At 40.7% G+C, this 13103-nt stretch overlaps 1 protein-coding gene across 1 annotated transcript in view; it reads left to right on the top strand.

The window, feature by feature from the left end:
* The first annotated feature begins 1799 nt into the window (after positions 1 to 1799).
* Positions 1800 to 13103, top strand: part of PPP1R1C (protein phosphatase 1 regulatory inhibitor subunit 1C) — a 41045-nt gene continuing 29741 nt past the window's right edge. The window contains exons 1-2 of the mRNA XM_072119812.1: positions 1800 to 2268; positions 4608 to 4668. Coding sequence (XP_071975913.1) covers positions 2002 to 2268; positions 4608 to 4668 — 328 coding nt within the window. The 5' untranslated portion in view covers positions 1800 to 2001. The remainder of the gene's footprint in view (positions 2269 to 4607; positions 4669 to 13103) is intronic.

Here is a 13103-nt window from a genome sequence, read left to right as displayed (position 1 = left end):
TACCATCGATTACAGTGAAGAGGGCATCCAGAGGTGAGGAGAGCTTCAGAATGTTAAACTTTCCACCTCCTTGACTTTATACCACATACTACATGTCGCTTCAAAGTTGATTTTCAGGGCGATGCCACCGTGCTGGGCCATGAAGTACACATGATCTGGAAGGTGTTCAGCTGCTTGATGACATTATCCCTGATGAATATGGGTGTGACCTTTCCATAAACGTTTGAAGGACTCATGACACAAAATATATACACTATTATGACATGCTAGCTATCCTTAACAAGTTGTGATTCTCTAGAGTATTTTGTCTATTCCCAAATTGAGCCAGAATTGAAGCGTTTATTCACGGGGATCTTTGTTAGCTTTCCAGGAATACTTTTACTGTTGTCATTGGATCTCTCATTTTAGACAAACTTCCATTTTTATTTGACTTTGTGTAAAATTTTAGCAGTGTCTCCAACTGTGGCAGAAAAAAAACATTTTGCAAATTCAACCGCAATAATTAACATCCTAGAGATTTATAGGACAGCTACTATCATACTGACTGATGGTAGACTAGTCCTACACACACTTCTCCTAGTAACTTCTTTTATTATAATCCTAAACGGTGCAATTTCACTGAAAAGGATTTTTTTAAATAATACAAATAAGTCTGAGGTGCTCTGGCTTATGTCGCTGAAGTGCACTGAGCACCTCCGCTTATAATTTATTAATTCCCCCTCACTTGCCCAGTCCACCTGGTCCCTGAGGCTGTCGGCAATATCAATGGGTGGGAAAGGAACTGGCGGGACAGAAAGATTGAGGGGGAGTGAATAAACTATAAACCGATGCACACTGGTGACATAAGGCGGAGCAACGTACATGTCCCTTAAAGGAACCCTCCAGTCAAAACTAATTGAATACTGCCTGGTGCAGGACCTGAAGGAAGGAGCATGACTCATTTTCATTGTATTCCTAAAACCTAGAGTGATGATCCCCGGTTCAGGCCCTGCGCAATATATAACAGCCATGACTGTAGGGTTCCTTTAAAACCTGAAACTCCTCAACATTTCTGCAGCAGGTTATTTTTGCAGAATGTGGATGAGTTTTATATTATTTCCATTCACTCAGCTGCTAATGTAAATCACTGTGGGTAAGGGCAGTTTCACATTAGTCAGTAATCGGTCCTTGATCACGGATGGATCACAGTTGGCTCCGCTACGTTTCTGGGAAACAAGAACTCGGTGCATCCTATATCAATATAACGCCCACCATAGGGATCAATCCATGGCACGGCACTCGGCACGTCCAATGATCTCCATTATCCCTGATGAAGAATATTGGTGTGACCTTTCCAAAAACATTTGAAGGACTCAATGACACAACAGATTCCTCTACAGCAAACCCTGGCCTGTCCCAGGCCTTACGCAGATCTTTGACGAACAAAAACATGAATGAATTTATTGATAGCTGCTTAGAATAGAATCATACAATGGAAAGATAATGTCCAAAAATATCATCTAAACGGTTGTGGCTTCCCGGGACAGGGATAAATTGACCTTAACTAATTACTCGACTGATGATTTACATTTTCTCGTGTGTTCCTGTCAATTAATATCAATTTGTTTGCCTTGTACAAAAGATGATAAAGCTTCTCGTCTTAACACCGGGACAAGCTAAAAGTGGTGCGCTAGATACATATTACTGCTAAGGCCTCCTCACTTTCTGATTTGTCGTGATGAAATATTAATGGTCCATCAGCAATGCTCAGAGGGAGCTTAGATTGCATTTTTGAGTAGACTGTTAGTAATGTACAGTGGATCCATCCACTTTTCCAAATCCCAGGGCTCTGGGCCGTTCAGGGCTAGCGATGCATTTTCAATTAGGCTCTGAGTGAATCCCTGGCATGTGCAGAAGCAAAACTGGTGCACAATTAGCTTATTGTTCCTTCAGCTTTGTGCGGAGAGGATCTGAAGGACTGGAGAAAAAAAAAAAACGAGCCAGTTACAAGAACTGCTATTGATGTGGAATAAGGGAGTTGCTCTTTTCATGCGGCAGCACTTGATAAGGAAGAAAATACAGCTATCACCAAACTGCATTGAGAGGCATCTTAAAAACGTTTGCCGGGGGCTAGATACTTGGACTGCGCGGCTTCAACCGGGGGGTGTCAGTTTTTTCAATCATTCTTCCAATCACCATCAGTACAATATGGAACCCAACAGTCCCAAAAAGATACAGTTTGCTGTGCCATTATTTCAGAGTCAGTTGGATCCAGAGGCCTCTGAACAGGTAAAACAACAGAGAATTTACCTAATAATTATAAAACATTTTTTATTTTATATATTTAAATATTTCTAATGAGTCCAAGTTATTACATTGCTTTGCTGCGACGTTTAACAATATGCGTTTATATTTTGTAAATTTATTATTTTACATTATAATAAACACTAATACAGGCAGTCGCCGGGTTACATACAAGATAGGTTCCTTGGGTTTGTACTTAAGTTGAATTTTTATGTAAGTCAGAACTGTATATTTTATAATTGTAGTTCCAGACAAAAAATTTTTTTTGTCCCAGTGACAATTGGATTTTCAAATTTGTTGCCTATGATGGGACCAAGGATTATTATCACTAAAACTTCATTACAGACTCCTTACAGCTGATCATTGCAGTCTGGGAGTAAAGTTCACAGGGGTCTGTCTGTAACTACGTGTCGTCTGTAAGTCGGGTATGCTTAAGTAGGAGACCACCTGTACTTATATGACTATGCACTTTTTATTGTATGTTTTTACATGTAATATTCATAAAAAGTGGAGGTCTAAATTTCCTTTCAAATTATGGTTTCCAGAAATAAAAGGGTAGAGAAATCATACATTTTTTTTTAAACATATGTTTTCCATCCTGTTTGTCAGCCATGAGGGGTTGGCTGAGAACGTGGACCACCACCAAAGCCATGTAGACAAGAAAATCTCGTAGACTTGCTAGAACAGACGAGGAACATGGGAAATTTGTTGAACCGTGGTGAATACAACGCGGGGCAATGGCATCTGTTTACCTAAATCATTTGTCCTGTCCCGTAAAAAATGGAAATTTCCATAAGCACTAATCTAGGTTACATGTCTAGTCATACTACAGACTCTTACTCTTCACGTCTCCTTACATTCCTGAAAGCAGATTCCCGTATCCCATACAGCAGGATTTCCCATATCCTGTTCTCTATCATTATAAGATTGGCCAACACAACCTCTACGACACCTACATTGCCTTTATCAGTCTTAAAAATTTCATTTTTAGCATTTTTAGGCAAATGTTATATCAAGTAAACGACAACCAAGATAAGCACTAAATATAATATAATATTACAGAAATCATCTTGCTACAGGTGTTTTATATGTGATACTCTGGCACATTTGATTGTGGAACACACGTGTACACCTAAGTATAAGATGTGTGTACAGGTACATTACTTACTGGTGAACGTGCATTCTGTAGGATTATGTTATGAATAAAATGCATAACAAAATTGTTAATAAATAGAAATAGGTTTCAGCCAATATTGTTTTAACTATGTATAATAGAGTTGATACATTTTCCAATTCCTTGCTATGTTTAAAATCTCTGCTTGCTGTCATTCAATAGAAAAGCTTTGCATCCAGTTGATAAAAATCTATTCTGAAAAAAGCAGTGCAAAGCGACTTACTGACAGAGCCCTGATAGATATGTAGATAGATATATAGATACATATATATAGATGATAGATAGATACAAATAGATCATAGATAAAGACAGAGGAAATATTTATAGATAGTAGATGATTGATAGATAGATAGATAGATAGAGATAGATAGATAGATAGATAGGTAGGTAATAGATTATTGATAGATAGATAGATAGAAATAAATAATAGATAGATAAAGACAGAGGAAATATTTATAGATAGTAGATGATTGATAGATAGATATTTAAATAGATAAATAGATAGATTGATAGTAGATGATATATAGATAGATAGATGATAGATAGATAATGGATAGACAACCAGTCTTCTGTATGCTCATCAAATGAGCAAACCACTGAACATAAGCAATAATGAATGTTTCCATTCAGTGACAACAAATTGGGAGCTTGTATGTGTCCTGGTCACATGATGGAAAATGTGTAACGTGATAGATGGAACATGAATCTTTCAACAACAAAAAAATTGCACCATTTTCCAGTATGTTTTTTGTCTTAATTTTCTCAAATATATCTATCCAGGTCTATTAGGGCCACTAAAGCTCAACAGGACAGAACTCATTGTTTCACAGAACTATTGTTTCACTCCTCATGTGAACAGGACACATATCATTTTACAATATACTACATTCTTATTCAATTCTTCTCAATTTTATATATAGCATTGACATTGTGTGAAATGAGACAGGTGCACTATGACCGGACATTTAGGCGATGATCGTTCACTATTTTAGAATGCGATGGAATCTAATGTACCCCCATATTACAGGTTGTACCCTACATAGGCTGAGCAGGCATTTTACAGCATCTATGTTGTCATCTATTGGAAGGGCGATGAGTTTCTGATCTAAATGACTAAAGATGCAATTGTTTACTTTTGCGTTTTGAACAGATCAGAAAGAGAAGGCCAACGCCGGCGTCCCTGGTTATTTTAAATGAGCCATCACCACCAGGTACGTAGGTGTTAAGATTATGTATCTCTGCTTGCTTTGGCTGAATTTCCTAAAATTATCATTTGTGTTGAAATGGCACTGAGACTGTGTATGTCTAATGCCCCCAATATCCCTTAGACTATATTTTAAGTATATATTAAGGTGTCAGTGATCCATTCATATGATGATAAGAGTAATGTAGTGTCTGTGGGAGTCAGGACTACAGATACAGGATTACATAAAGCTACATAACTACCAGAGTTTGCAGAATTGCAGCGATAGGGTCTTTGAATGTTTGAACATAAAGGCCAGATGTAGACTATAATCAATATGGAGTATTGAAAACTGAACTTCCATTGTTCCCTTGTTCTGTTACTTATTTCTCCTATACAGTATGATGCATTGCTTTAGAATAATGGTGTGTATCATATTTGTTCTGGAACATTATTGTACATACTTATTGTGAAATCACTGTGTATATTATCCCTGTACTGTGACATCACTGTGTATATTATTCCTGTGCTGTGACATCACTGTGGGTATTATCCCTGTACTGTGACATCACTGTGTGCATTATCCCTGTACTGTGACATCACTGTGTGCATTATCCCTGTACTGTGACATCGCTGTGTGTATTATCCCTGTACTGTGACATCACTGTGTGTATTATACCTGTACTGTGACATCACTGTGTATATTATTCCTGTGCTGAGACATCACTATGTGTATTATACCTGTACTGTGACACCTCTGTGTGTATTACCTCTGTACTGTGACATCACTTTGTGTATTATCCCTGTACTGTGACATCACTGTGTGTATTATCTCTGTACTGTGACATCACTGTGTATATTATCCCTGTACTGTGACATCACTGTGTATATTATCCCTGTACTGTGACGTCACTGTGTGTATTATCCCTGTACTGTGACATCACTGTGTGTATTATCCTTGTACTGTGAGATCACTGTGTGTATTATCTCTGTACTGTGACATCACTGTGTGTATTATCTCTGTACTGTGACATCACTGTGCAACACCCTCGCCGATGCAATGGCGAGGTAGGGTTTGCGAATACGTCCCACCTGCATGTAATCCCATTACACAACATGGTTCTGATAGGACATAGGGATATTGCAGTGGTTAATCCTGCCTGGCAAGGCAGAGGTTAAGTATTTTGTATGATGCAAGATGCTGTTGTCCAATGATATGTGTTACATCCTGTGCTCTGTAAGCTGAGATGTGATTGGAGGAGCAGCCACCACCTGACCAAAGGGAGGTAATAAAACCTCTGGCCAGGAATGTTCTGGAGGATTCTGAGGGAGTCTTTCCAGAGATCTTTTCAGAGAGATTCAAGTGTAGGAGAATCCTAGAGTGAGTGAGTAATCTCTGTCTAGCCCATACCAGAGCAGGAAGAGCCTAGCCCCTGCCTCTGAAGAGTGGAGCATCAGACTAGAGTTAGTGTAGTGAGGAAAAGGGGTACCATCTTACCTTTAAAGGTGATACCTGAAGCCCTACAGGACAAGCTGAAGCTTCCTACCAGGACACAGCTGCCTCCCAGCCTGCCCTCTACATCCAGGCTGGTGAACTATCTCCTGAGGCTCCCTCCAACTCACATCTCAGCACCCTACCTACCTGTTAAAGGCACGTTTGCTGCGGTTCCTGCGGTTCAAATAAAGAACTGTAAGTTGTTTTCTTCAACTTCTGTCTCCGTCTGGTCCCTGCTAATACGGCTGCCTTCATCACCGGCACCCTGTCCATCACCCAGAGACTCACACTCGGGACATTAAGGGGTTGCCCCAGGGAGATCCGCTATAGCAGCCTCTCCCTCATCATTTCTTGCCAACACCACCCTGCTGGAGACCTGCCAGGCTGTAGGACAGCCCTCCGGTTCCCCCGTACCAAGCACCGTGACAATAGCGTGCTTAGGCCGCAACCGCCAGCCACTCCGGTACCGCGGGCCCCGGCTGTCTCCAGGCCTCACCTCAAGGGCTAGGCCCCGGTGGGGGATGTTGCAACTGTGTGCAATATTCTTGTACTGTGACATCCCTGTGTGTATTATCTCTGTACTGTGACATCACTGTGTATATAATCCCTGTACTGTGACATCACTGTGTGCATTATCCCTGTACTGTGACGTCACTGTGTGCATTATCCCTGTACTGTGACATCACTTTGTGTATTATCCTTATACTGTGAGATCACTGTGTGCATTATCCCTGTACTGTGACATCACTTTGTGTATTATCTCAGTACTGTGACATCACTGTGTGTATTATCTCTGTACTGTGACATCACTGTGTGCATTATCCTTGTACTGTGACATCAATGTGTGTATTATCTCTGTACTGTGACATCACTGTGTGTATTATCTCTGTACTGTGACATCACTGTGTGCATTATCCTTCTACTGTGACATCACTGTGTGTATTATCCCTGTACTGTGACATCTCTGTGTGTATTATCCCTGTACTGTGACATCACTGTGTGTATTATCCCTGTACTGTGACATTACTGTGTGTATTATCCCTGTACTGTGACATCACTGTGTGTATTATCCCTGTACTGTGACATCACTGTTTGTATGATCCCTGTACTGTGACATCACTGTGTGTATTATCCCTATACTGTGACATCACTGTGTGTATTATCCCTGTACTGTGACATCACTGTGTGTATTATCCCTGTTCTTTGAAACCTCTGTGTGTATTATCTCTGTACTGTGACATCACTGTGTATTATCCCTGTACTGTGACATTACTGTGTGTATTATCCCTGTACTGTGACATCACTGTGTGTATATTATCTCTGTACTGTGACATTACTGTGTGTGTTATCCATGTACTGTGACATCACTGTGTGTATATTATCTCTGTACTGTGACATCACTGTGTGTATTATCCCTGTACTGTGACATCACTGTATGTATTATCCCTGTGCTGTGACATCACTGTGTGTATTATCCCTGTACTGTGACACCTCTGTGTGTATTATCCCTGTACTCTGACATCACTGTGTGTATTATCCCTGTACTGTGACATCACTGTGTGTATTATCCCTGTACTGTGACATCTCTGTGTGTATTATCCCTGTACTGTGACATCACTGTGTGTATTATACCTTTACTGTGACATCACTGTGTGTATTATCACTGTACTGTGACATCACTGTGTGTATTATCCCTGTACTGTGACATCACTGTGTGTATTATCCCTGTACTGTGACATCACTGTGTGTATTATCACTGTACTGTGACATCACTGTGTGCATTATCCCTGTACTGTGACATCACTGTGTGTATTATCCCTGTACTGTGACATCACTGTGTGTATGATCTCTGTATTGTGACATCACTGTGTGTATTATCCCTGTACTGTGACATAACTGTGTGCATTATCCCTGTACTGTGACACCTCTGCGTGTATTATCCCTGTACTGTGACATCACTGTGTGCATTATCCCTGTACTGTGACACCTCTGTGTGTATTATCCCTGTACTGTGACATCACTGTGTGCATTATCCCTGTACTGTGACATCACTGTGTGTATTATCCCTGTACTGTGACATCACTGTGTGCATTATCCCTGTACTGTGACATCGCTGTGTGTATTATCCCTGTACAGTGACATCACTGTGTGTATAATCCCTGTACTGTGACATCACTGTGTGTATTATCCCTGTACTGTGGTATCACTGTGTGTATAATCCCTGTACTGTGACATCACTGTGTGTATTATCCCTGTACTGTGACATCACTGTGTGTATTATCCATGTACTGTGACATCACTGTGTGTATTATCCATGTACTGTGACATCACTGTGTGTATTATACCTGTACTGTGACACCTCTGTGTGTATTATCCCCGTACTGTGACATCACTGTGTGTATTATCCCTGTACTATGACATCACTGTGTGTATTATCCCTGTACTATGACATCACTGTGTGTATTATCCCTGTACTGTGACATCACTGTGTGTATTATCCATGTACTGTGACACCTCTGTGTGTATTATGCCTGTACTGTGACATCACTGTGTGTATTATCCCTGTACTGTGACATCACTGTTTGTATGATCCCTGTACTGTGACATCGCTGTGTGTATTATCCCTGTACTGTGACATCACTGTGTGTATTATCCCTGTACTGTGACATCACTGTTTGTATGATCCCTGTACTGTGACATCACTGTCTGTATTATCCCTGTACTGTGACATCACTGTGTGTATTATCCCTGTACTGTGACATTACTGTGTGTATTATCCCTGTACTGTGACATCACTGTGTGTATTATCCCTGTACTGTGACATCACTGTTTGTATGATCCCTGTACTGTGACATCACTGTGTGTATTATCCCTATACTGTGACATCACTGTGTGTATTATCCCTGTACTGTGACATCACTGTGTGTATTATCCCTGTTCTTTGAAACCTCTGTGTGTATTATCTCTGTACTGTGACATCACTGTGTATTATCCCTGTACTGTGACATTACTGTGTGTATTATCCCTGTACTGTGACATCACTGTGTGTATATTATCTCTGTACTGTGACATTACTGTGTGTGTTATCCATGTACTGTGACATCACTGTGTGTATATTATCTCTGTACTGTGACATCACTGTGTGTATTATCCCTGTACTGTGACATCACTGTATGTATTATCCCTGTGCTGTGACATCACTGTGTGTATTATCCCTGTACTGTGACACCTCTGTGTGTATTATCCCTGTACTCTGACATCACTGTGTGTATTATCCCTGTACTGTGACATCACTGTGTGTATTATCCCTGTACTGTGACATCTCTGTGTGTATTATCCCTGTACTGTGACATCACTGTGTGTATTATACCTTTACTGTGACATCACTGTGTGTATTATCACTGTACTGTGACATCACTGTGTGTATTATCCCTGTACTGTGACATCACTGTGTGTATTATCCCTGTACTGTGACATCACTGTGTGTATTATCACTGTACTGTGACATCACTGTGTGCATTATCCCTGTACTGTGACATCACTGTGTGTATTATCCCTGTACTGTGACATCACTGTGTGTATGATCTCTGTATTGTGACATCACTGTGTGTATTATCCCTGTACTGTGACATAACTGTGTGCATTATCCCTGTACTGTGACACCTCTGCGTGTATTATCCCTGTACTGTGACATCACTGTGTGCATTATCCCTGTACTGTGACACCTCTGTGTGTATTATCCCTGTACTGTGACATCACTGTGTGCATTATCCCTGTACTGTGACATCACTGTGTGTATTATCCCTGTACTGTGACATCACTGTGTGCATTATCCCTGTACTGTGACATCGCTGTGTGTATTATCCCTGTACAGTGACATCACTGTGTGTATAATCCCTGTACTGTGACATCACTGTGTGTATTATCCCTGTACTGTGGTATCACTGTGTGTATAATCCCTGTACTGTGACATCACTGTGTGTATTATCCCTGTACTGTGACATCACTGTGTGTATTATCCATGTACTGTGACATCACTGTGTGTATTATCCATGTACTGTGACATCACTGTGTGTATTATACCTGTACTGTGACACCTCTGTGTGTATTATCCCCGTACTGTGACATCACTGTGTGTATTATCCCTGTACTATGACATCACTGTGTGTATTATCCCTGTACTATGACATCACTGTGTGTATTATCCCTGTACTGTGACATCACTGTGTGTATTATCCATGTACTGTGACACCTCTGTGTGTATTATGCCTGTACTGTGACATCACTGTGTGTATTATCCCTGTACTGTGACATCACTGTTTGTATGATCCCTGTACTGTGACATCGCTGTGTGTATTATCCCTGTACTGTGACATCACTGTGTGTATTATCCCTGTACTGTGACACCTCTGTGTGTATTATCCCTGTACTGTGACATCACTGTGTGCATTATCCCTGTACTGTGACATCACTGTGTGTATTATCCCTGTACTGTGACATCACTGTGTGCATTATCCCTGTACTGTGACATCACTGTGTGTATTATCCCTGTACTGTGACATCACTGTGTGTATAATCCCTGTACTGTGACACCTCTGTGTGTATTATCCCTGTACTGTGACATCACTGTTTGTATTATCCCTGTACTGTGACATCGCTGTGTGTATTATCCCTGTACAGTGACATCACTGTGTGTATAATCCCTGTACTGTGACATCACTGTGTGTATTATCCCTGTACTGTGGTATCACTGTGTGTATAATCCCTGTACTGTGACATCACTGTGTGTATTATCCCTGTACTATGACATCACTGTGTGTATTATCCCTGTACTGTGACATCACTGTGTGTATTATCCATGTACTGTGACACCTCTGTGTGTATTATGCCTGTACTGTGACATCACTGTGTGTATTATCCCTGTACTGTGACATCACTGTTTGTATGATCCCTGTACTGTGACATCGCTGTGTGTATTATCCCTGTACTGTGACATCACTGTGTGTATTATCCCTGTACTGTGACATCACTGTTTGTATGATCCCTGTACTGTGACATCACTGTCTGTATTATCCCTGTACTGTGACATCACTGTCTGTATTATCCCTGTACTGTGACATTACTGTGTGTATTATCCCTGTACTGTGACATCACTGTGTGTATTATCCCTGTACTCTGACATCACTGTGTGTATTATCCCTGTACTGTAACATCACTGTGTGTATTATCCCTGTACTGTGACATCACTGTGTGTATTATCCCTGTACTCTGACATCTCTGTGTGTATTATCCCTGTACTGTGACATCACTGTGTGTATTATCCCTGTACTGTGACATTACTGTGTGTATTATCCCTGTACTGTGACATCACTGTGTGTATTATCCCTGTACTCTGACATCACTGTGTGTATTATCCCTGTACTGTAACATCACTGTGTCTATTATCCCTGTACTGTGACATTACTGTGTGTATTATCCCCGTACTGTGACATCACTGTGTGTATTATCCCTGTACTCTGACATCTCTGTGTGTATTATCCCTGTACTGTGACATCACTGTGTGTATTATTCCTGTACTGTGACATTACTGTGTGTATTATCCCTGTACTGTGACATCACTGTGTGTATTATCCCTGTACTCTGACATCACTGTGTGTATTATCTCTGTACTGTGACATCACTGTGTATTATCCCTGTACTGTGACATTACTGTGTGTATTATCCCTGTACTGTGACATCACTGTGTGTATATTATCTCTGTACTGTGACATTACTGTGTGTGTTATCCATGTACTGTGACATCACTGTGTGTATATTATCTCTGTACTGTGACATCACTGTGTGTATTATCCCTGTACTGTGACATCACTGTGTGTATTATCCCTGTGCTGTGACATCACTGTGTGTATTATCCCTGTACTGTGACACCTCTGTGTGTATTATCCCTGTACTCTGACATCACTGTGTGTATTATCCCTGTACTGTGACATCACTGTGTGTATTATCCCTGTACTGTGACATCTCTGTGTGTATTATCCCTGTACTGTGACATCACTGTGTGTATTATACCTTTACTGTGACATCACTGTGTGTATTATCACTGTACTGTGACATCACTGTGTGTATTATCCCTGTACTGTGACATCACTGTGTGCATTATCCCTGTACTGTGACATCACTGTGTGTATTATCCCTGTACTGTGACATCACTGTGTGTATGATCTCTGTATTGTGACATCACTGTGTGTATTATCCCTGTACTGTGACATAACTGTGTGCATTATCCCTGTACTGTGACACCTCTGCGTGTATTATCCCTGTACTGTGACATCACTGTGTGCATTATCCCTGTACTGTGACACCTCTGTGTGTATTATCCCTGTACTGTGACATCACTGTGTGCATTATCCCTGTACTGTGACATCACTGTGTGTATTATCCCTGTACTGTGACATCACTGTGTGCATTATCCCTGTACTGTGACATCGCTGTGTGTATTATCCCTGTACAGTGACATCACTGTGTGTATAATCCCTGTTCTGTGACATCACTGTGTGTATTATCCCTGTACTGTGACATCACTGTGTGCATTATCCCTGTACTGTGACATCACTGTGTGTATTATCCCTGTACTGTGACATCACTGTGTGTATAATCCCTGTACTGTGACATCACTGTGTGTATTATCCCTGTACTGTGGTATCACTGTGTGTATAATCCCTGTACTGTGACATCACTGTGTGTATTATCCCTGTACTGTGACATCACTGTGTGTATTATCCATGTACTGTGACATCACTGTGTGTATTATCCATGTACTGTGACACCTCTGTGTGTATTATCCCCGTACTGTGACATCACTGTGTGTATTATCCCTGTACTATAACATCACTGTGTGTATTATCCCTGTACTATGACATCACTGTGTGTATTATCCCTGTACTGTGACATCACAGTGTGTATTATCC

This window comes from Engystomops pustulosus, chromosome 8 (genome assembly GCF_040894005.1).
Source record: "Engystomops pustulosus chromosome 8, aEngPut4.maternal, whole genome shotgun sequence".
In the NCBI taxonomy this organism is placed as follows: domain Eukaryota; kingdom Metazoa; phylum Chordata; class Amphibia; order Anura; family Leptodactylidae; genus Engystomops; species Engystomops pustulosus.
This window is presented reverse-complemented; position numbering and strand designations above follow the sequence as displayed.